The following is a 25,218-nucleotide window of genomic DNA, read 5'->3' on the forward strand; positions in this document are numbered from 1 at the left end:
GAAACATCCTTTTTCTCGTGAAGTGGGGGCCTTGTTTCTCGCAGCCCTGTCGTGGGACTCCACAGGGCGGCAAGCAAGCGTCTCTGGACATGTCCTGTTCCCAGCTGTGACTCGATGTGACCTCCCTCACACTTCCTCGTGACAGTAGGTCATATGCTTGTGGCAATTCATGCAGCCTGTCCTTACGTCCGGCCCCTTTCCACCTCACCGCGCTCCTCCGAAAACAGAAGGGACAGTGCTTCTTTCACAGAGGAGGGCACAGGGCTTGACAGCGTGGAGGGACTTGTTCCAGGTGGTTGATCCAATCAGGAAAGTCAGATGTGAGCCCTGGTCTTCCAGTTGTTTCTGCCCCTTGTGGGATTTGGTTTCTTTGATTATACCATGAAACGAGTGAGCGGTGGTGTCCTTCTTCCAGAGCTTCCTGTCTGTTGGGTTGCAGCCCGTCTCCAGGGTCTGGGTAACAGTCCTAAGGAGGCATGATGATGTGAGACTTCGGGTGTTGCTTTCTCCCGGACTGCGGCGACGTCCCAAACAAATTCAACGTGGGCCACACCGCCAAGTCAGGCTGTTACCGGTTTGTCAGCCTCGTGAAGACGGGGGCTCATTTCATCCTTGGAACTTAGAAAAATGCCCGGCACGTGGCAGGTACTTAATAAATATTTGAGGGAGGAAGGGATCAAGGAGGAAGAAGAAGAAAAAGAAGGGAGACATGGAGAAAATTCAAACTCAAGTGTACGGATTTTATTGCCACGTTCAGTGCAGGGGGTTGTGTGTTCTAATCATGCCTCACCCAGTGGTGTGGCCCGTGGACACTGAATAATGTTAATGAGACACCCTGGCAGTTCATTCTCATAGAACAAATAAAGACAGGAAGACAGCGCTGCATGGAAATTAAATCTATAACTACTGCCCTCCGTTCCTTCTTTTTCTTAATGGGACTTATTGTCCTTTTTCCCAGAGTCCTCTTAGTTTCATGAATTGCTAGGGATCTTCCTGCCCAAATTAAAAACAAACAAACAAACAAAAGAAAAAGCTTTTCATCTTTCTTTTTAACGGGAATCTGTTAAAGGCGGCTCACGTACTACCTCTGTACTTGGGTTCATCACCCTCATCCCACTCAGCTGTTACCCTGCGCCCCAGATACTTTAGCATGTTTTTAGTGAGCAAAGTGGTAACAATGATAAAATTAAACTTAAAAATTTTTTTAAAGAATCTTGCTTTTGCCTACACACGCGAGTGGCTTCTTCGTCCACGGGCAGCCGGGGTGTCGGTGCGGGGAGAGGGCTCTCCGGGGTCAGAGCTCTCTCCTGGAGCTGAGGTTCCAGAAGGGACGCGAGCAGCAGCCCCCACTGGGTGGGGCTGGCCCCCTGGGTGGAGGGAGGCAGACAAGGACCTGCCACCCTCCGGCCACCACGTCTGAGATGCCACCTAGACCTGCACATGGGTGCCCAGGGGGGCTCCTGGGGGCCCGGCTTTCTCCGCCTTCTGCGTGAGGACCTCCTCCCGCAAGTGTGCCCAACTCGCAGGAACAAACTCCCTCTCCCCTCAGCCGGCGCCAGCGGCTGAAGCCTTCTCCATGAGCTCACCGCGGGTAGTGGTGATTAAACTCCCCGGGGCCAGACGGCCGGCGAGGGAGGGATTATGTGCAAATGGCTCTGACATTAGGCCCGGCCCACGGTGCGGATCAGATGTTCCTCCTCAGCTGTCACACTCGGAGCGCAGGCCCCGGGTGGCTGATGGCATTCCTTGCGTGGATCCAGGGCCCTTTCCAGACCTCAAGCCGGCGGTTGGTGGAAATTGAACATTTGTGTGAACAAAGTGAGTTTAAAAAAAAGAACAAAAGGAGGAGAAAAGTGTGTTTTTAAACACTAACCAGGTTCCTAGTAAGACACTGCTCGCTGTTCTAAACACACAGGAGAGTAAACTGTTTTCGTCCTCAGGGACACCTCAGGAGGGAGGCGGCCCTGGTCGTGATGCCTCCTGAGCCCCCAAACAGTCTGTGGGTTCGGTTGGGTGTCCTAGCTGCTGAGTCCCAGTGTCCTGCTGGAGAAGGAGCTCGGGGAGGAAGCAGGCAGATCTGGGGCTCCAGTCCTGCTGTGCTGGGGACGCAACTACCCTCCCTCAGCTTCAGGCTCTGTAGCTGCAAAGTGAGGGCAGTAGGCGAGATCCGTGGAGTTTGAATCTCTTTTGCTTTTGAAGGCCTGGGCCCCATTTCGGTGATGAGTTGGAAGCTTGATTTGTAAAGCCGCTGGCATGGAGGCTGTGCGGTGTGAAGGCAGAGCCCCACGCGGGGCTGACACACCACGAGGCAGCTGTCTTGCGTGCACAGGGGGCTTTGAGGCGGTTTGTAAGTCGCTGAAGCAGATGACACCTGAGTCCACTTTTAGCTCTGAGACACGGTGACTTTTTCATGCTACTTAATCTATCGGTGAATCACTTTTGGGCCAGAGAAGCTATTACACAGAGAACCCGTGTCCCTGCTTGTGAGGGTATCACACCCATGAGCTCACCCACCCCATTCCAGAACCCGGAGACGGTGCTCAGCCCAATGGCTCCAAACGGCCGCCATGAGTCACCGAGCAACATAAAATGGCAATTAGTTTAGCACACAGAGTCTCGGTGAGACATGTCCAGGCGCACCCAGGGTTACCTGTGGCACGTGGCCAGCCGCTGTGCTCTCCAGGCACCCTGAGGGTCCCTTGTGCTTCACCCATCCTGTCCACCGTGTGCTCTTTGAGAGAGAGTCCCCAGGTCAGGTCATCCTGGGCATTTCGTACAGGTGAACGCGACTCCTCAGCACAAACGGGCGAAGAGCTGAGGTCAGAGAGCAGGTGTTCTGCCGATCGCGCCAGTCCGGTCCAAACTCCGCCGCCTGGACCGAAGGGCATCAGGGTGACAGGGCCGCCGCGCTTCATCCGCTCGTACGGGAGTGTCCCGTCTTCTGGGAACTTCCTCCCCGATTTTAGTCTTTTTGGCTGGCCTCTTTTTGTTAATTAGTATTTTCTTAATCATAACATAAACGACATCGGCAACAAGTGAGCAGAGGTCACGTGTAGACTTTATTAAAATAAGACTGGAAAGTGGTCGTCTGCTCAACCGCCACCCACGTCCAGAAGCAGCGTTCTCGGAGCCCCGGGCGTCTCCGGGGACCCTTCCCAACCCCGGCGCCCGCGCCCGGGGCCCAGAGAGAGCGAGTGACCACCGTGCACAGTCACCATTCCCTTCCTTGCGTGTTCGGCTTTCGCTCCTATAAATAACATCCCCATTGGAGAAGGCTCGGGCTTCGCCTATTTTAACATTTTATGTAAATCGAACCAGTCTCTAAATATTCTTTCACGCCTTTTTTTTTATCACTGAACAATATGATAAAAAGATTCATGGGTATGTCGTTCGAGTTCATTCGTTCCTCGCGCTGTAAACTCCGTCCCCCACTGGCGCAGTGATGGGCGGGATTGCTGGGAGCCGCGAGTTTCCATGCGCTTGTCCAGCGCTCCGGGTGGCGTGGCGTGGCGTGGCGTGGACCGTGTCCCTCTGTTTTTCAGCGCGGTTGTGTCTGTAGTTGAACAAGCAGGCTGTGGAATTCATGGCACTTCCCGTTCTTGCTGATGTTTGGTACTGCTCGTATTCTTAAATTTTGGCAATCTGGTGGCAATATAACTGTATCTTATGGTTTAAATTTCATTTCCCTGGCTAATAAATGCCATTTTCATATGTTTATTTGACATTTGTACTTCCTCTTTTGTGATATGCCTGTGAAATATTTTGCCATCTATTCCTTGGAGTGATTTTCATTGATTTTTGGAAGTTATTTCTATATTCTGACAACCAGATAGAAAGTGAAGAAAACTTACAAGAACTACTCACAGCTATCTTTTGTGGCTATTTCACTTTTTATGGGTTTTCCCTTTCGGTGAACAGAAGCTCTTCATTCAAACACAGTCAAATTTATAAAACTTTTCCACCGTGGTTGAGAGTTTTTGTGTAATTTACCTTAACGATCTTGCTCCACTCCAAGATAATAGAAGTATTTTTCTGTATTCTCTTCTTAAAGCTCCTTTCACATCATCCACGGGGAACTGATTTTTTGCATGGCGTTAGTCCGTTGTCACTCGTGGGGAGCCAGTGTATTCCCGCCATTTATTAGACAGGCAGCCCCGCCCCCTGCAGCGCCCCCTGCAGCGCCCCCTGCATCACCTCGGGTCTGTCCGTGGGGGTCGGTTCATGGGCGGGTAGAGCAAGCCCCCCACTTTGTTTTATTTTCTCAGTAGTTTTGGTCCTTTCCATCCTTGGTAATCTGAAATTCCATACATCAATTTTAGATGCGTCTTCTTCAGGGTACACAAAACACTCGCTGGGTTTTTGTTAGAATTCATTTACCCTACTGTGTAATCACTTACTTATTTGAAGCGGAATTTACATCTCTGAAGAACTTGGTCTTCCACTGGGCAGACACGTGATGTCCCCCATTTTATAGAAGGCTCCCCTTCATGTCTCTCGTGATGTCTACGGTTGTCCCCCGCGGGGACTTACATGTGTTTTAAATTTATCCCTAAGAACCGAGGTGTTTTGTGCTCCTGTGCATAGTGTCTTATTAACTTCTTTCATTTTCCACCTACATGCTATAGACATACACATAGAGAAATACAGTGAACTTTTATATATTAATTTTATCCCAAGCAACCTTGTTAAACTCTATTAATTCTAATAAGAATCTGTAGGTTCTGTGGGGTGTTTTTAGGTAGAAAATCCCATTGCTTGTGAATATGACAGTTTCATTTCTTCCTTTGTCATTGCTGTACCCTGTTTTCTTTCTCCTTCCTTTATATTATGGATCAGAATCCTCGGCACGATTTTAAATAGAGCGGTGACAACGAGTATGCATTTTTGTTTTTGAGTTCAGAGGGAAAGATTTTGACATTTTGCCATCAAGTATAATGTTTCTGGAGGGTTTTGTAGATAACCATTAGCATTTTTAAGGCAGTTACTTATTATTCCTGTCGTGTTAGCTGAGTTTTTTATTTTTTTTTAAACAGCTCTAGCATTTTTACCTGTACACATACCTGGGCAGTCCAGTTACCGAAGAAGGGCTGGTTCTGCAAATGCGCTTTTAAAAAGATTCCTCGCATCATCAGTGATGCGGTTCACGTTCAGCCCTGCTCTGCGGAAGGCGGTCCACTCCGCCCACACTCGCTAAACAAGCACCTCCCCTGGCGGTGGGCTGCCTGCCCCCGCACGCCTGGTCACGCCTGGTCACGCCTGGTCCTGTGGTCCTGGGTTAAGCTGTGTGACCTTTCAGAGCCCATTCCGTACCTCTTAGACACATGTGCTGCACCTTTCTGACAGATGTTCTGGAAAGTTCTTTTTTAGCCTGAGGGGACTTTTTTCCAACTTTTTACAAGCTTTCCTCCGAAAAATCTGACTTAACAGCATCGGTCTTCCTTTCTCCCTGCCATATCCTGCCCTGTCCGTTGTCTGCAGAGGGTCTGTAAAAGGGTTGACCTCTCCTAATGTCATACCAACAGCAATTTGGGGAGATTTTTTGTGTCTCGTGTGTTTACACAGTTTATAGAAGGCATCTCGTTGCTCCCTGGGGACGAACTGAGGAAGGATTAGGTGATCTGGGGACTCCCAGGAAGAGGACAGGCTGTCAGGAGGGAGGCGGCCAAGGTGGGCGTGGGCCTCCTCACCTGAGGTGTGCCAGGGACGATTTTCTCCGGGTGGGAGGATGGATGAAACCGAGCTTTGTCAAAGCGGCGGCCTCGGTTAGAGGGTTAGAGGAAGACCCTGCCCTGGATGTGAGGTCTTGTTTCTGAGGAGTGGTTCCAGGTTCCAGTCACTCACAGTACCTGCCAGGGACAACGGGTGAACAGTAAGGAGCAGGTTGTGTTTTGTGCTGACATCAGTAGGTAGCTGTGGACACAGAAGCGGCGGACACAGGATGCCCCGCCCAACAGTGAACGTGTGCCTGCTGCGTGGTCACTTTCAGAGATGGAGAAGGGAAATGGAATTTAAAAATTAATCAGATCTCACTCATGAATATCGATGCACAGATCTTAAATAAAATATCAGCAAGGCAAATCCAGCATGAGGAATTAGCTTTCTAAGAAATCTATTATGATAAAGCTCCCTATCATGAGTGACATCCTGGCCGATAAATGGCACAGAGAGATACGTCCCATTAGGAGACACAACCTCACTTTTGCAGAAGCACACAAGCAGACTTGCAAACGCTACCTTGGGGATTCTTGTGAAGCAAGTCGCAGACAGATCACTTAACCCAGGAAGAGAGAACGGATTGGCTGCCGGCCAGAATGGATGCGGGGGAACAGTTAATGATGCCTCAGCACAGTAATACGCAGTAGTTTGGACCAGGCCTCTCACTCACGGTCGAGGGGATTGGGAACTAATGAACACAGACACAGTCGAGAGAAATTGGGGAGGAAAAATGGGTGTGACGAAGCAACCAGTTGGATTATATGCCCTTTGGCATCAACATTGGAAAGCCCCGAGGTAATAATTATTAAATTTATCAGGAGATTTTTCAATGTAAGACAAGGGTATTATTGCTCATTTAAGAACGGCCATCGCTGCTTTGTCTGTTAAACTCGGATTTAGCTGGCAAAAAGCTGAGGTAAAATTCAACTTGGGTTGAATTCAGTTCAACTCAGCAAACCTCCCTTGGGGGGGCTGTTCAGATCTTCTGCCTTCAAATGCGCCGACACAAACCTCCCAGAACCTGTTCAGAATAGGTTCTCAGGACACTGTTCGTACTATTGGAGGGACTTTGTACTTCCAGTCACTTTAAAATCGGCAGCTCCTTCCCTCTATTTATTGTCTTTCATTTCTCATGTTTTAACTCTTTTCTAAACTCTGACTTTTACATGAAATGGCTGGTCAGTTATACATTATGTCAACCAGTGTATCTGTCTGTGCAACCATAGGCTCACCGTGACATGGGGTGATGTGTTCTCGGAGTCTGTAGCTCTTCCAGTCTGGTGTTTCTGTTGCTCCATTTCCACGGGCTACTTTTGTTGGGTTGTCTGTTGTTTTCTGGTTGCAAAGTAGCAAAGTTACAATACACCAAGAGCTGTTTTACATGTACCATTGTCATGGAGCAATGAATGAACCATGAACATTTAGTGGGGTTAACCAGTAACCAAAGTGCTTGAGAGCTGTGAGCTTTTAATTTGCTTTCAAACTTTCCTCCCAGATAAAGAGACAAGATTTGACAAAGTTTACATGAGCGATGCACTTACATTTACACCATACACTAGCAAGAATAATACCACGAACACTAATATTAATTAAGGAGTGGATCCACTGAGTTTTGTTAAACTGCCTGTAGATAAATTGCTAATGCAAGTAAAATAGATTTTTTCCATTTTTATTTTATTGTTCAAATACAGTTGTCTGCCTTTTCCTTTAAAACTCATATCTATGAGAGTTTAAAATACTGTATTTCCATGTATTGTGTTTAAAAATAAAATGAGGATTTTTTTAATGCGGTAAATAATATTTTCTAACTACTTGTGTAACAGAAATCTGGAGAAATGTCCAGTCCTCTTTTCTGCATTGGCGTTTTTCATTTTCATCACTTTCCATTAACTTAACAGCTGACACACTAGCCACGTGATTGCAGAGATGCCGTGCTAAGAGTAATGGCAACGCCAGTTTTGCCTACTTTTCCATAAAATTCTTTGGGGCTTCACGAAAATCTGAGTCATGGAAACGCCCTGTGATAAGGTCACATTCCCATGACTGCGTATCGTGGATCACTGCTTACAATTTATTAAACTTCAGTGAAAATTATATGATATTTTATGAACATTTCTAGTAGTTCAGGGGCCATCACTATAACCAGGTGATGGGAATTTCTGAGTTTGCCGTGAGTGTAAGAACCTGCCATTCCCAAGACATATGAAGGTTACTTAATCAGCAATTGAGGTCCATACAATTCTAGAATGCCTCCCTGGAGTCTCAGGTTCTCTTCATTTTTGTGTCCTTGGGACATATCAACTGGCACTTGATGAATATTGAATGAATGAATGAATGAATGAGTGACATTTCTCCACCTCATTCTTTCATTACACAACTGGAGATTATTAGGCCTTAGCAGAGTTTGTGTTGACCTCTCATGACTCAAGCATGTCAGTATTTTGAATTAAAACTGTATTGTATTCTTGTCTTTTACATGTAGTGATTAGTATTTGTATCTCTTTTTTTAAAGATTTTATTTATTTATTTATTTTTTAGAGAGGAAAGGGAGGGAGAAAGAGAGAGAGAGAGAAACATCAATGTGCGGTTGCTGGGGGTCATGGCCTGCAACCCAGGCATGTGCCCTGACTGGGAATCGAACTTGAGACACTTTGGATCGCAGCCCGTGCTCAACCCACTGAGCTATGCCAGCCAGGGCAGTATTTGTATCTCTTAAAATCATTTAAGTCATTTGTCATTGTTTAAAATATTCCAAATTTAGAGACATCTTTTATATTTATGACATTATAGAAGATATTGTAAACATTTTGAGAAGCTTTTAGCCCTCCTACTAACAGACATCGGAGCAGGGTAGACATCAGCTCTAGGTTACAGCCGCAGGAGAATCGCTCTTCCTGTGACATTTCCTGAACATGGGGACAGGCACTGGCCCTCCGGAGAAGCCCCTCCCCATCATGTTTCTGTATCTACAATAAAAATACATTTGTGCAGGAATACAGCATTATTATTTCAAACTATATTTCACTGGATTTTATCTTATGCTTATAGTTTTTTAGTCACATCCCCCAAAAGTCAGTAACATTGAATAAACCTTCTTAGTAATATTTGTTCTCCAGGCCTTGTGCACACAAGCCAATAAAATATCCTTCACCACAGCCGTGGGTCCCCAATGCTAGAGGCGTGGTTTTCTACCAATCCCGAATGTCTTTTCTCCAGTCGTGATTCTTCAGATTCTGGGGGCCTTTCCCAGCTGCTTGTTCCCCACTCAGAGAGGAGCTCCCAGAAACCCCCAGATGTCACTGTAGGTTTCCCAGCAACCCTTGCCTGAGCCGTGAAGGGCCTTGAAACTAGGGGTAACTGTTAGAGAACAATCCGTGCGTGTCGCTGGCATGCTCAGGTCAGGCCTGCCCTCTGACCCCACCTGCCTCACCCCCAGCAGCAGGCCAGCAGATCAAGGTCCTCATGTTTAAGTGAAATTCCATCAGAAATAGAGCAGGACAGGAATGGGGCTCAGAGACAACCCTTAAGAGTCGTGCACGCACACGCACATGGCTTTGTGAAGAGACTCACCACGGGGCCGACACTGGGGGCCAAATAATGGCCTGTTCCAGATGCGACTTTGCCAGGGCGGAGATTTAGCACCAACAGGTAAAGGGCGTCTTTGTGATGATTTCAGGTGAAGATGTTATCTCGCACTTCGTGAGCTCCTGGTAATGTAGAAAAACCAAACATTCTCCTTTTGTTTTTAGGGCTGGGAATCTTATATTTTCAAATATAAGAAAATGGAGAGATCACAGACTTTTGCCCAGAGATAAAGGGTTTCAGGGTTATATCAATTTAGGTAAAATTAGAGAAAGAAGTTTATGAACTGAGCTGCTGTTTAGAACATGACCATTGCCAGCCTGTATTTGCAGAGACATAAAAATTCCAGTTTTGAGGTACAGCGATGAAGATATTCAAGTTACAATGATAAAGAGTCCTCATCTTTTACAATACATACTGAAATAATTTATGGGTGGAATGATATAATGAGATCATTTGCTTCAAGATAACCCTAGGAGTAGGGATTAGAACCCTAGGAAGGGGACGTTGCACATGAAACGAGACCAGCTGTGAGTGGATGACCGTTCAGCCGGGTGGTGGATAGCGTCTATGTCTGAAATACTCCATAGTTTACGGGGTGGGGGTGGGGTGGAAACTGCCACCCCGGATCCAAGCGGGAGTCTGTTCGTCTTGATCTTTTTCGGACAGGGGAGGAACTCCATGATCTAAGTCCCCAAACTCGGGAATCTATCCTCAAAAATCTTTATCTGTGGGTCACTCCTCCACTACTTTAGCTCCACACCAGCCTTTGGGAGCAGTGAGCTCCTGAAGTTTGCGAATGCCAAAGCTAAAAAGGAAAGTTTTTGTTTTACACTTGTGTCCCAAGTCTACCTTTTAAAACTGTAGAAGGTGACCGGTCCCACTTTCTAGCTTTTCAGAAGTTCTTGAAAACGTCCACGCAGTCCTAACCGTGCAAGTGGATGGTTTTGTAGATTTCCATCATAATCCCACATGGATTTCAACTTTCTGCTTGAGGTATCCAAAATACTGGGATTCCTCTCCCACAGAAGTGCCTCCACGTCTTTAATGATTTGCATTGTTTTTCTTTGACGCTTTTCCTCTTGCCGTTGCTTTCCCACTAAGGTTTGGTAACCGATCACAGGTCTCCCGAGTGTTCAGACACATCAGCATTGGTTAAAACGGGAATAGAATGGCCCCGTTCCATTTCCTGTATTCTTCCTACAAGGTTTCCGTTTTTAGTTTTGTCTTTGTGGGTAGTAATAGTACACCATCTCCAATCTATGGAATAGCTTGTGGTTTTTCTCTGACGTAATAGTTCCGAGGCCATTATCTTCTATGCGGTATAATTTATATTATTTTTATTAGTGGTTTATCTAGTACTGGTTTGCTTTAAAACTTCTGCCTACTCCGAAGTCCCAATGATATGCTGCAGCTCATCCAGTCTGTTTCTGTACTCACACTAGGAAAGGTGCCACATTCTTCTGTGTATTTAGAGGTTTCCCGGTGCTTTCTTATCTGCATGACCACAGACACCCAGCGTTGAACTGATTCCATGCCAAGCATGCTCATTTCCTCATGCACCCTTTTAAGAAATCATGAAGCTGGGCATACTCAGTGGATTCCATCTTTTTGTTACTTTTTTTTTCTAGTATGTTAACCGCAACAGCATTTTCCTTCAATGCCATGGAGTCACTTTGAAAAATCACTTTCACTTTTGATGCATTAAACATTTCTGAGAGAAGTAATGAGCTCATTAGCGCACCCGGTTGTGTTTAGGTGAATTATTACACGTATTCTGCAGGCCAGCACCGGGCATGTCTCAGCCGAAGCCAGCGGCTTTTCCCCCGCTGCCCCAGAAATGTCCTGTATTACCCCCAAGGACTATAGAAAGCCCTTTTGAGGTATTCTTGGGACTTCCACGTTCTATTATTCCTTAAACGAACATTTTCTGGCACGTCCGCCATTTCAGAGGCGCCGCTGCAGCCCGGGAGCCCACAGACACCAGCACTCAGCCCCTGCAGTGGGAGGCAGACATAGGAATAGACCATTATTCGCCAGGTGTCCAGCGTTGTTTTAAGGAAAAAAAATTGCCCCAGTTTTCATGATAGAGCATCCTCTGTTTCTTTTACTATAACAAAATAATAGTACGAAGACCAAAAGTCAAAAGCTTAACATTGAAATTTCTTTCACACACAGAAATTGGTATTTACTTTACCTTTTTCACCCTCCCACACCCCCTTCCTCCTGAAGGGAATATAGTCAATAATATTGTAGTAGTTTTGCCCAGTGACAGGCGAGTCTCAGAATCAGTGGGATGATCACATTGCAAGGTGTAGAAATATTGAATCACTCTGTCGTACACCCAAAACTAACACAGTATGCCAACTCGACTTGTGTTAAAAATTTTAAATGAAAAATGAGTGTTTACCTTTACCGTGTGGCTTGTGGAGATCATCATACTGCCTAAGGGCCACCACCGCGGGGGAGGGGGCCCCCTGGAGCCAGGGGTGAAAGACACCAGGCAGGGGTAACTACCTAACTGTGCAGGGCTGAACAGGCCCTCCGCTGACCACGGTCCCGAGTTTTCCAACTACCGCTGAGACCGTGCCCCCCGTGCCGGCAGCCTGGGCGGAACCGGTCCTCCTGGGCACGTCTGGCCGCCGCCGTGGCAGCCCCACATGCCTGAAGCACCTTTGCCACCTTGCCCTGCCTACGTTTGCCGTAGCATCTGCACCAAAGAGGGTTAGAGCAGAAGACAGGGGCCTTATCCCCGGCTCCTCTCTTTATGGAGAAGGAAACGGGGCTATGACGAGTGAGCCACTCGGGTCACATAGTTGGTAGGATTAGAACTCAATTCAAGATAAGGACCAACCATTCTTGGCATTCGTCAGGGATAACTTGGAGGTGCGTATCGGCAACCTAATATGGCAGGGAGCGCGTGGGAAAGAATTCTGCTGGTGAAATGTTTTCTTCCCCTGCTTGTTCTGGGAAGGCAATCCCCCAGGACTTGTTTTCACATACTCGCTCACCGAAGGTGGAGTCTAAAAAAACAGGGATCAAGCAAAATAAAGATGAGTAACCGAATATGTGAGCATTCCTCCTCCAGGCGGGTCTCTGTGTAGGAGCCTCGCTCGGAAGGCCCTGTAAGGGGATCGGCAGCCCAGTTAATCCTCCGAGTCCCGTCATGCCTCGGGCAGTCACGGACAGGGTACCTCGTTCAAGATCATGTGCCAGCCCAGCATACCAGGTGCAGGTCTGGCTTTTCCTCTGGTGTCTCCAGCCGCCCTCTCCCCTGCCTTTTACGGAGGTAACATCTCGGCTGCACTGAAATCCACTGCTGACGTCTTTTGGTCTAGAAGTAGCCTCCGGAAAAACCACAATTGTGAGCTGTGCCTATATAAAAAAAAAAAAAAAAGATGCCTGTGATTCTGTACGGAAGCCAATTCCAAACTTAGATCCTTACCAGGTGACGGCCGGGGCCAGCTGCCAGCTGCCCCTGATACTGTTTATCCCCGAGGACGAAGGGGAGAGGCTACTCGTCCCAGCGCGCCCTGGCTGCCGAGTTCCGTCTGGAGCTACTGCCGGCAGATCGGTTTGTAGATAATTAGTGGGTTTTGGCATTTCAATACCAGAGCTCTCGCCCCTCGTCTGTTTCCCACGAGGAAAAGCCGTTCTGTGCGTTGTCCCTCGCCCTCTCCCGCAAACAGTTAAATGCTTCCGCTGCAGCCGAGGCTCCGATTTAAAAATAGAAAATGCTGCTGCGTTTCGGGCCCTGCCCCCTGCCCCGCACCTACCACCTATCAACCCGCTCCGAGGGTTGCTGAATAAAGTTCAATGTCCAGGCCATTCCCCGCTCAGCCCCGCAGGAGCCTCGGTGGGAAGTCGGAAGGGAAGGCAGAAGTAGCTAGGCCCCAGTCGCCGGTGTTTCTGGTGGCCAGAGCACCTGCTCGAGCGACACCTGCCCGCCTGGCGCAGGCAGCCAGGCGCACTATGCGCGCCGCTAGTGCCGCGGCAAGGAGCCGCCTAAAGCAGAGCCTCCCGAAAAGAAGGCTAGCGAGGAGAGAGGAGTGTCCTCCCAAACGAATCGCTAGCTGGGCTATTCTGACCAGTCAAGGTTAGTGGCGCGGGCCCTGCCAGTCCGTTGGCTCCTGACATAGACCCTGTTGACCTGTGTTTGCAAATACTAACTTGAGACCAGGGGCGCTTCCCAGACGGCGGACTCGGAAAAGGACCGCGCTGCGCTGCTCCCCCTGGTTAGCCGGGAAGGCGCACCTGCCCACTCCGTGGGGTGACCTTGTATTCAGCTCGTGTAGGTAGCCCCAGGGCAGCTCCCTGTTTCCCCGTCAGCAGGTGTTGCTAGGTGGCACGGAGGCCAGGAAAGATGTTGTCACGCAGGAAACACCGTTTACGAGCAATTAAACGTGGCAACTTGGAGTCGTTTAAATTGGACCCGAAAGGACGAGGGCGATGATGTAGGCGGGAAAATGAATAGAGCGACTTTTTTTAAAGGGCTCGACACAAACGGCGTAATTTTTATAATAGGAAAACGTGAAAGGCATAAGGGAGATTGGCCCCGTACCAGGAGCGGCTGGGTGAGGAAATTAATTTTAGAAAGAATAACCAAAGTTTTCGTTTTAGTAGGATGTCAGCATGGTAGATGATAGACGTAAAGGTCGGACATGAAGATTCAGGGGTAAAAATTACCTTCTCCTGCCTCTCCCCAAACTGTAAAGTTGTCTTTCCTATGTAACGGTTGGAGTCTGAAGAATACTATGTATAAATTATTGTAAAATTTTAAGACATCCACAGTGTACTTTTAAATAGGATGGAATACTGTCCTTGCTTGAAAAGATCAAGGAAACAAAGGGATTCTTCTCCCTCCATCCAAATTACGTTTCCTTTCAACTGCTTTTTAACAGTGCAATCATCAGCAAGAATTAAGAACCCATTTAGGATGGATCAAAAGCGGTTCACTACAAAGAAGACAGTTTCACAACTCCACCAGTGGTTACAGAGTACTCGCTGTGTCCTGGGTGCCAGGAGACAGCAGTAACTCGTCTCCAGGTGCTGAAAGCCCAGGAGGGGCTCTGGCAACTACTTAGTGTAGAATCGAGAGCTTTCTGTTCCTCCTGAAGCTGTAGGTCAGCTGCCTACACGTGCACTTGACCCAGGTCTGTGCCACTGAAGGGAGTGGGGTGAGGTGATAAAAAGCTCCAAAACCAGGAGATCAACTCATCTGGATGCGTCTCACACACTTCCCATGAAGACAGATTCCAGAGGGAGTTGAAAATAAGCTATTGCATTAGGTTAAAAATCTAATTTTGTGTAAAGAAAATACAGTTTTACACAATCTTCTTTGATAGAACTTAATTACATTAAAATTATTAGAAAAGAGAAATGTCCCATGCTTTGATTTAAAACAAAAAAAAAGGAAAGAAAAGACTTAGCAAACTTTCATTAGATTCAGTTTCAATTTTTTCCCAGCACTTTTAATGAGAATATATATAGGCCCAATCTTGCTGGAGATAGCTCGATGGCATATATTAAGAATTTACACAGAGCAGATAATTAGGCACATTCACAAAGACAGGAAATAATGTTGATTCCCTAAAACTGAAAACTGCCTAAATATCATTTAATAGGGGATTAGCTAAATCAATAATGATAAACCTATAGAATGAAATCTTGATATATATTGTGTGGTAGTGATTGAAATGTTGTAGAATTGTATTTTGTGGCATAGAACCATGCCCTACGATGTCCATCAGGGGAAACAAACAGATAAAAAGGAATCTGAACAGTATGGCTGTGTCTTCCTTGCGACGACACAGCCCTAAAATTGGCGAGACAGGCCAGGTGAGAAGTGCATGTTGGAGAGTCAGTCACCATACGAGTGTGATGATTGTCCCTAACTTTTGACCCTATCTATTGAGTTGGCCAAAACTCCATTTAGTTTTTTTCCACTTAAAGTAAAAGACACGTTTTTCATTTTCACCAATAACTTTATTGATTTGGATATTTTGAGGACGACAGCTATCTCCCGCGTGGTATAACTTTGATTGTTCTGAACAAATGTCTTGATTTGATCGCTCTCACCTTCAACTCTTCCCCTTGACTGTGGAGCACCGTCCAGCGAGAAGTCTGCAGCACAAAACCTCACAAACCACTACTGACACCTTTGGTCAGTCACAGCACTTTCTCCACACACTGTGCAAGTCTTTTTTTTTTTTTTTTGCATTTCAATTGTATTTTTACCTTCCTTAAAATAACAAAGCATAATATGCCAAAAATATTGCATATTTTTCCCTTCTTCAATGTTAAAATGGCTACTCAAAAATTCACCTGTTTTGATTTTTTTCACGCACACTGATATGACAGCTGTCACAATAGAATCTAACAAATCATTTCAAGTGAAGTTAAAGACAACTAAGTGCTACTAGAGCCATCGTACGGAAAAAAACCGAATGAACGTTTTGGCAAACGCAGTATCTCCTGCAGACGTGTAAGCCAGCGGCATGAGGTGAGCTCAGGCTGCGTAACCGGGAATGAGCTGGGTTAGTCTGGGTTCTGTTTGGAAGATGCGATCACACACTACGCACAGATGCACGGAAGTGAGTGCTTCCAGGGGCAGGGGCCGCACGGCCGTATTTTGGACGTGTAAGGTCAGAGGCCGAGCCGTTCACACTCCTCACAAACAACCCCGTGCTCCAGGCAGAAGCCCCTGCTCGTTCCAGAGGAGGAAACAGGCTCATGAGGTCAACTCCCACCAGCCCCCCAGCTCATGTTGCCGCTGGGACTGGACCTCGGGTCCACCCCACGGCGGCCAGCGGGCTGTGTCCCCAGCACTGAAGGTTGGCCGTGAGTCACCTCTCCCAAGAGCAGCCCTGTTGTCTGAAAACTGTCTTAAAAACTCCTTCTCTCTTGATGTTAGAAACCACAATCTGTTGAAAATTTCGTCTTTTTTTTTTTTGAGATAAGCCACATCATTCTTTCACGTATATGTGGTGGTGGTGTTTTTCTGTTCGGCCCATACACTGTTTTCTGAAACAATGGAGCGCTGTAGACCGTGAGCGAGAAAACCATAAGCGTGACTTGCATGTTCATGTAATTCAGGATCCTTCCTGAAGTTCCCAAGGTCCAGGACAACCTGGTGGCTTCAGATCTGGACTAGCATTACCCGAGGGAACTTTCAGAGAGGTGATGGGGGTGGGCAGGCAAGGACCAGATGGTCCTTGAGACCAGAGGCAGGTTCTGCCTGCCCAGCCACCGGCCTCCTTACCAGTCTCGCCCTCCAGAATTTCTGTGGCTCCTTCCATCTGCTGCAGCTGGTCAACAGGAGAGTAAACAATGGAAGTCAGCAGATGCCTGGCGATTTTTAATGATTTTGTACACTTGGGAGTAGGCACGAGCCAGCAGTGGTGGGGCCTGAAGCGTGTCCGTCTTTGGGGTTCTTCTTTAAAAAAGGCCACAGGAAGTTACCCACGGAGTCTTAGGAAGTATCTGTGTGGTTGGGGGTCTCAACGGAAGGTTTGGAGGGGGCTTCATGGGAAACCCGCCTCCACAGGAAGAGGAGTGTTGACTTAATATCTGGTAGCAAAGTGAGCTGTCAAAGATATTTGTAGTTTGCACTCTGCTTCACGACTGGAGACTGCGTAGCTCCGAGCCTCTCCAGTGAGTCTGCAACCCAGTTCTGCGATGGGGCTCAGGTGAGGAGAAGCTAAAGAGTCCCTAAAAAAATCACAGCCTCATCACAGCCGTGGGCAGAGATCAAACTGGAATACTTTCACTTCGTTACAGGGCGCACCCTGTAAGGAGAAAAAAAAAATAAAGTTAGGACCGGCCGTTTCTCAAAGAGGGGTGATAATAAGGAAAGGCCATTTTGAAAATAAATCAGCTTTTCAAAAGCTGTTTTTTCTCTCTGAAGGTGCAAGGTCACGTTACACGAAGCTCAGAGCTCCCTGAAATGGCCGAAGAGAGCTAGCCAGTGACAAGTCACGTTTTCATGCTGAGAAAAAAAAAACAAGAGCCATGAGCCGGGTCCGCCTCAGCAGCGGCTGGCTGGAGGTGCCCTGGGGAGACGGCGACCTGGGTACGGTGCAGACCCTCACCCAACCGTGTGTACCCCAGACCGTGTGTGTTTTCGCTCCAGCGATGGGATGTTTACAAACCAGGGCAGCCGCTCTCCCTGCAAACTAAATACCAGGTGTCTGGGAACTGCTGTTGTTTCTAAATATATTCGGAGTCACCTCCTGGGGAGAGACAGAGGGACCCTGAGAGCAGGCCTTTGATTCCAGTGGTGAAAGCTGCGGATACTATGTGAAACGATTTTCACACTGAATAATTTATCCTAAAAGCTTCAATTGGACATTTAAAAAAACCCATAGGCACCGAATAAGAGTCTAACGAGATTGTAAGGCGGCTGAATCGTCGTGTGCAAAGATAGTTGCCGCTTGTTGGGTCTTGAGGAAGCTTGCAGAGCTCTGTAACGCAGAGCGTGCTCGCACTGAAAGCCGAGATAGGTGGTGTTGGACGCCTTGACTAGAGACGCACCATCGCTAAGTGGGGAGGGGTGGAGACAGAGTTCTAAACAGAAACTGGAGCAGGACGGGGTACCCTTTAATTCTCCCCTCTTTCCAGATTAATTACAGAAACCCTTCTAAGGATTTACCAGGGAGCAAATGAGGAGGGGTTGCCGGGGAGTTAAGTAAGCAGAATTCAAACAAAAAAAAGTTGTTTTGTTTTGTTTTCTAAATTGAATAGCATGCATGTGCTATGAATTACTCTTTTAATAAATTGTCACGTCTTTATTTAGGATAGTTCGCTTGGGAAGAAAATGTAGCAGCCGAAGTTGACTGTTGCCTTAAATACACTTATAAGTCATGCAATAGTTTCATATAGTTATTTAAGTTGATGGCACTGAAAAGCATTTTGGGCAATAGATGCTGTTATTTATGGCTTGAGTCTCCTTGGTTTTGGAGGGGGAAAAAAAGGTTGCTCCCTAAAATGCCTGTTAAAATCTGCCTCATTTGCCAGTTTAGGTTCAGCAGAATGCTAGGGATTATTGATTGTGCATGTACCCAGCAGGCCCGAGCAGCTCCTTCCTAATCCCCCTCGGGCTGTCTCGCACGGAGGAGCGCTCTCCCCGTCTCGTGACGTCAGGGGCTCGCGTGTGGACAGGGTGCGTGCGGGGAGGCCACCGCCCAGGCCTGCCTGGCCATCCTTTCTTCCCGAGGTTCCTGGGCGCTAGACCCCTCCGGCTTCCTCCCGTCCCTCTGATCTCCACCTCCGGGTCTCCTCCCGCTCTCGCCCGCCCCCTGCTGGACGCCATGATGACGGCCCTCAGGGGTTCTGCGCAGTGAGCAGAGCGGGGCTCAGCTGTGGGGAAAGAGCAGGGGGCAGTTATTTCTCCCAAGCCCCAGTCTCTGCCTGCCCAGCGGAGGGATCCCCCCCTCTAGATGGCACGTTTCCGCTGGTTCTGTCCACCGGCCTACCCTTTCCAGCAGGAACCCCCCTTTCAGGCCAGTGGAAGCCACACTAATAGAAATAATAACACACACAGTTATTTACAATAACTACACAACCTACAGTGCGTGGATTCTGGCTTCAGCCTTTTGTTCTCCCACCGTGATGGATTCGTGTTGGTAACAAAAAAGGATAATGACAGAGTGGGGACAGAGAGCTGTGGGGCAGTGTGGGAGGGACCCTGGGCATGGAAATATAGGTGGTAAATTCAATGAAGACTTTGTTTCTCTGCGTTAGTCCTCGTGTGGCCTGTTTTCTCAGGGGCCCTTTTCTTTTATTCCGCCCGCTTTTTGTTTCTTTTTTGTGAACACCAGCAAGCAGTGCTGAAACGAGTCTGAGAGGAATGCAATAATTTTGATGGACAAACACTTTGTGCGCAAAAGAATAACCCGTTTCTCGTAGGTGCAAATACTGTTAACTTTGCTGCTGCTTAAAGGTCTCCGTCATATTCTAGAAAAGTGTGCACCCAGGAGGAATCCGAGGGCCGTTTCTCCAGGGCAGGGGTGCAAATTCATTTTCACCGGGGGCCACATAAGTCTTGTGGTTGCCTTGAAAGGACCGCATGTGATTTTAGGGCTGTGTAAATGGAACGACTCCCTATTTAGGAGCTCGGAGCTCGGTGCTGCCGCTCAGTAGAAACAACGGGGAGGGCCGGGTTCGGCCTGCGGGCCTTGTGTTTGCCGCCTGGTGTGCCCTAGGCTTTTCCCGGTCCCCACGTCTGGTTCACGGCCGTGGTCGCTAATGATGAAGGAAGAGCACGCGGTGCTAGCCAACGGACTTCGTTTGATTCAGCAGAACAGCTGGTAGAGATAAGTTAGGGGTAATGAACTTTATCACATCTTTATACAGGCTGGCACACATGATTATTATAAATATTAAAGCATCATTTAAATGCAAACATACTTAAGCATTGATTTCTAGAAACCTCATTACTTTACTGCTGCTCTGCTGATTAAACCGAACGTAGTGGTTTCACACACGCGCTGTCTGGAAAGTGAATATTATCATTATCTCGTTTCAATATTCACAGTGAACATTGATACATCTTGTGAAGTCTGCTGAGTTTCACTCCTCCCTCCATCAGGTTGTTTAGCGATGGAACAAATGGATGTGTGAGATTTGTAAAGCATCAGATTTTACCTTAGAAGCTGAAACTCGAAACATACTTATTCCCCAAAATAATATTATTTACGGTGGCGATGTTTGCATTTCATGCAGTGAGAATATAATGTCCCTATGTCTTATCAATCATTATTTTGCCACCAGATTTTATCCTATCGATGCATATTTATTGGTGTGCCATATTAATTTCAATTCTGCTGCTAATATATCACAGGAGCATTGCACACTGTAAAGAAGTAACACACAAAAGCTAATGAGAGTAACTCTTCTTTTGGTTGAAAACAAAAAGTTGGGTGTGTCTGGCTTACTGATTTTGGGGGGCGAGCAGGAAGTAACCCCGGACGGACATGCGAAGGCAGGACAGCGCAGCACCGTTAACTAGGTCAGCTCTGGAGTAAGACATGCGACTCCCTGCGAAGGATTGCATTTCTTCGGGCTCTCAGCTCTCCGGCTAAGGTAGAAATAATCATCGTGTCTACCTCGGAGAGTTGTGACAAGGAAATGAGATACTGTCCACGGTGCTTAGACTGGTTTATCCACCCAGCGGACACGATTCGGCGTTTAGCTGTTATTACTGTGGCTCGTACGTCAGTGCCAGGAAGTAGAAGAAAGACGCTTCCCCCTCCCCCCCAGGAACTCTGTTTTTTTTTATAAAGATTTTATTTATTTATTTTTAGAGAGGGAAGGGAGGGAGAGAGAGAGAGAGAGAGAGAGAGAGAGAGAGAGAGGGAGAGAGAGAGAGAAACATCCATGTGCGGTTGCTGGGGGTTATGGCCTGCAACCCAGGAATGTGCCCTGGCTGGGAATCAAACCTGGGACACTTTGGTTCTCAGCCCACGCTCAATCCACTGAGCTACGCTAGCCAGGGCTAGAGGAACTCTAGTTGGGCTTTGGTGCCACCAGCCGCACCATCAGCACCGTTTCCGACAAAGCTGACAGAGCGCTCCTCCGACCTGTGCTGCCCCTGTGTAGGGCCCACTGGCTGCTTCCACATTTCAGGACCCTCGGGGCTCAGCCCCTCACACCCCCGCACAGGGAAACCACAGCGGGGCCGGGGGCATGGAGGGGCCGGGGGCATGGGGAGGCCGCTGCTCCGGCTGCCTTCTCCGCTGAAGGTGCCGAAAAAGGTTTGGGGGAGAGGGTCTGCCCAGAAAACCAGGAGGCGGAGGTAAGTTTTAGTTTGTTTGTTTTGGTGGTAGATCTAGAGACCTCAATCCCCCTTACTCCCTGCAGGGAATCCCAAAGGCGCGGTACGTCTGGGGCAGGGCAAGTCCAGACCCCAGACCCGGACGCCCCTGGACGCGGGGACCCCCGTCAGGATCCTTTGCAGAGGAATCCAGCTTCCTGATGTGCACACGCCTGGGGCCCCTCGTGGACGCGAAGCTGCATAGTCGCTGCTCCCCAGGCACTGACCCTGTGTAATAGGGTTTACCTGGGCTCAGAGGCGCCTGTTTCCTTTCTTTTCCGGCAGGTTCCTGGGCCGACCGCTCACCGCTACACGAAGCAGCGAGCCAAGGCCGCCTCCTCGCCCTGCGAACGTTGTTATCACAGGTGAAACATCATGTTCTTATGTCCTCACAGTTCAGAGTTCCCACACAGTGTATTTGTTTACTGGTAGGCATATTTAAGCAAGAAACAATTGGAATCAAGTGTTATTTGCTAAGCATTTTAAATATCCTTCACTCTGTACAACGTGTTCAGCTTGTTGCAGACTTAGCTCAGCCTGAGATATCCAAACGGGCGATGAGAGTAGACGCCCAGGCCACCCTCTGTACGCCAGGGGGCTGGAACACAGCGGGGTGTGCCTGGGAGAGAGACAGAACGGTCATTTCTGCACCCGCCTGCTCCTCAGACTCAGCAGAAAGCGCTCTGGCCCGGCCCGTGCGTCTCTGCACCTTCCCAGCGTGATGCGGCTGCACGCCTGGGTCAGAAAGTCACTGCCCCCGTGTTCCCAGCATGGTCAGAGAGGAGGTTCTCCCCGATGGCCCTGAGGGGGGAAGGGCAGTGTGGCCCGGGGTGCAGGGCACCGCCCTGGGGCTGGGGGCCTCCCGACCAGGCTGGCTGGTGCTTGGGGTGAACCCCAACCTCTCTGAGCGCCCCTGTCTCCTCTGTGAAGGGAAGGTTTAGAGTGAGATGCCCCCTTAAGGCCGTCTGCTCCTCTGATAACCATGTGGCTATTTTGTTTGCTCATCACTTGATGGAAAAAGAAATAACCTGCAAAAACATCATAAGTGTCCACAGGGGAACCCCCTGAAGGGGTCCTGCAGGTCTTTGAGAGGCGAGACGTCTTAGGATCTTCCATAACATACATCTCATGTCCGCAGACAGGTGGGCCAGGCGGAGTCAGGGGCTGCCTCAAAGCCCCATGGGAAAGGGAATCCCAGCTTTCCAGGTGCTCCCGTCATCTGGCCATTCTCGAACTAGTTCTCCAGGTCTGACTGCCAGCCGGCACCTTCAGAGCCTCCAAAAGGTTCATGTCAGGGCTCTTAAAAATCGCCACTTGCTAGTGGCAACGATTTAGGGTGACTCTTTTCTTTCCTTCACTCGGAGATGCCTCACATCCTTCAGGCATTAGAGAGCTTGGTAATCTCTAACATGTTACCGGGATTTGGCCCTGAGCATCTTCGTTTGTTATAGGGTTTAGCGTGATTGTCAACCGGCCCTGACTTCCCCAAAATAGCGAGAAGGCGAAGAGCCTAAGATCCTAATAATATTTGATGATTTTAGTCCCATATCATTAGTTTAATTGGAACAAAAACCCTACAAGTGTTTCGTTTTGGTTGAATAATAACACCAACCCTTTTCTGGACGATGGGCACAGTAACAGCAATTGCTTTTTTATGCATCATCTCATTCAATACTCACGATAACCCTAAAACTTAGAGGTTAATGGGTTCATCCAATTAGAACAATTACTGACTCACGGAGGAAGGCTTCCAACCCGAGTGTGACCCCGAGTCCAGCTCTGAACCGCCCACCAGCACAGAGCCTCGTCAGACCTGCTTTCTGGCGAAAGTTCACGCGGCAGGTTACTACAGTTCAGGGCGTTTTTCCTCCATTGTGGGCTGAGTGGGAATTTTATAGCCCCAGTCAAAGTGATCAATCTTTAAAAAAAAAGATTATTTACTTATTTATTTTTAGACGGAGGGGAAGGGAGAGAGAGAGGGAGAGAAACATCAATGTGTGGTTGCCTCTCCTGCGTCCCCTACTGGGGATCTGGCCTGCAACCCAGGCCTGTGCCCTGACCGGGAATCGAACCGGTGACACTTTGGTTTGCAGACCAGCACTCAATCCACTGAGCCACAGCAGCCAGGGCTCTGAATAGTCTGTAGTTCTACAAAACAAAACAATTTAAAAAATAGTAGCGACCCAAACAATCCCTAAAGAGAAAAAAAGGTGAGTAAGCGATGTTTAAATAATACTTTCGGAATGCGTTGAACAAAATACTTAAAGCGGTTTTGGGCCCAGATAGGATGGTGTGATAACAATTATGTGGCTCAGACTCCTTGACAGCGGACTGGCTCTGGCGTCGGCCTGGCCTGTCACCTGCTCCCCTGATGCCTGACTTCCCGAGACTTCTTGATTTTTCACACCCGTCTTTCATGACAGTTGTACAGATGACTTGAGAGCAGTCTTTGCTCACCCTTCAAAATCATCCCCGTCCCGTTTAGGGGTATAATGTAAACGCGGTGACCATCGACCATGTCACCCCGCTGCACGAAGCCTGCCTGGGCGACCACGTGGCGTGTGCCCGGACTCTTCTGGAAGCTGGAGCTAATGTAAGTCCCCGTCCCAAACGTGAACACTGTGACATCTCCCCCGAGTAACGGATCCAACCCAGTTCTCCCTCTGCCTCCCCTTCCTCCTCAGTAGTTTTCACAGGCGGCGGAGTAAAGAAAAAGCTCTCTCTTTGCCCCAGCCCCTCTCGTTTGCACTGGAAGAAGGGTTTCCAATCATGATGTGGAACGCCCTTGGGGCTGTGTCCTGCCCTCGAGATCCCAAATAACAGTCAATGAACATCTTTACACCTAGGATGTTTGCTCACCTCCTGGACGATTTTCCTTAGATAAGTTCTCAGAAATGGATAAACTGCCACCAGCAAAGTGGCTCCCTCACAACTGTCGCCACCGTCACACTCGCTGCCTTGTTTCCCAACTGAAAGGCACCTGACTGTGGAGTCGGGTTTTGTGTTTTGATCCACGAGTGGGTATCTTTTCATGACTCCTGCTCATTGCATGTTCCCCCCTGTGAACTTTCCACCACGTCCCGTCTCTGGGTTCCCCTTGAAGTTTCCCAGCGGTCCTTGTCCATGTGTCTGAGCTAAGTATACTGTGTGCTATTCACGGCACGCGTTTGCCCAGTTATCCCTGGGAGCAGATCACCCCCCTTGTAGAAGTGCCCCGCAGCGAGTCCGTGTGGCTCTCCGGCTCCCCCACTCACACGTCGGTTGGTACAGGTCAACGCGATCACCATCGACGGCGTGACCCCGTTATTCAACGCCTGCTCGCAGGGCAGCGCGAGCTGCACGGCACTCCTGCTGGAATATGGCGCCAAACCCCAGCTGGAGTCCTGTCTTCCTTCTCCCACGCATGAGGCCGCCAGCAAAGGTGACAGCCACCGGGGGCCCGGGGCTGGGGGAGGGGGCAGAGGTTTCTGTGGCCAGGGGACGCATAGGGGGTGGGATGGGCGTGAAGCGAAGGGAAACCCTCTCTCCTTTGTGTGTGCAGGTCACCACGAGTGCCTGGAGATACTGATATCATGGGGCATAGACGTGGACCAGGACATTCCTCACTTGGGGACGCCTCTGTACACGGCCTGCCAGTCTCAGCAGTTCCACTGCATCCGGAAGCTTCTCTACGCTGGTAATTATCTTTAAAGCCTCTTGCATCCCATGCATACCCACGAGCAGTTACTCAGCTCTCCGCTTACTTGTCCGCGCTAGCCTCATTAAAAATTATATCTCCGTGCTAAAGATGTTCTCATGCTAAGCATCCTCGCACATAAGCACATAACCAATAAAAAGAACTCCATTCTGGGTGAACTCTGCTTCACCTCAAAGCTCCAAAACCCCTGCTTACAAAAATCGTAACATCCAGATCTTCAAGGTGGAATATAATCTTGCCCAACAGGTACAGATCTGGGCAGAAAACCTTCAAAAGAAATTGTAGGGCCAGTAACTGCCTCAGTAGCCTTATCCTCCAGCAGACACCTGCACGTTCCTGGACCGTGAGTTCTGTCCCACTTACCAGCAGAGGTGGACAGTCCGTGCCCACTCACGGGCAACAAACCGGTTCC

The 25,218-nt window shown here is 48.5% G+C and overlaps 1 protein-coding gene across 1 annotated transcript in view; it reads left to right on the plus strand.

Moving 5' to 3' along the window:
* Positions 1 to 25,218, plus strand: part of ASB5 (ankyrin repeat and SOCS box containing 5) — a 47,435-nt gene that overhangs the window by 17,256 nt on the left and 4,961 nt on the right. Inside the window, exons 3-6 of the mRNA XM_028526825.2 lie at positions 21,395 to 21,474; positions 23,595 to 23,702; positions 24,380 to 24,530; positions 24,651 to 24,785. Coding sequence (XP_028382626.1) covers positions 21,395 to 21,474; positions 23,595 to 23,702; positions 24,380 to 24,530; positions 24,651 to 24,785 — 474 coding nt within the window. The remainder of the gene's footprint in view (positions 1 to 21,394; positions 21,475 to 23,594; positions 23,703 to 24,379; positions 24,531 to 24,650; positions 24,786 to 25,218) is intronic.

This window comes from Phyllostomus discolor, chromosome 11 (genome assembly GCF_004126475.2).
Source record: "Phyllostomus discolor isolate MPI-MPIP mPhyDis1 chromosome 11, mPhyDis1.pri.v3, whole genome shotgun sequence".
In the NCBI taxonomy this organism is placed as follows: domain Eukaryota; kingdom Metazoa; phylum Chordata; class Mammalia; order Chiroptera; family Phyllostomidae; genus Phyllostomus; species Phyllostomus discolor.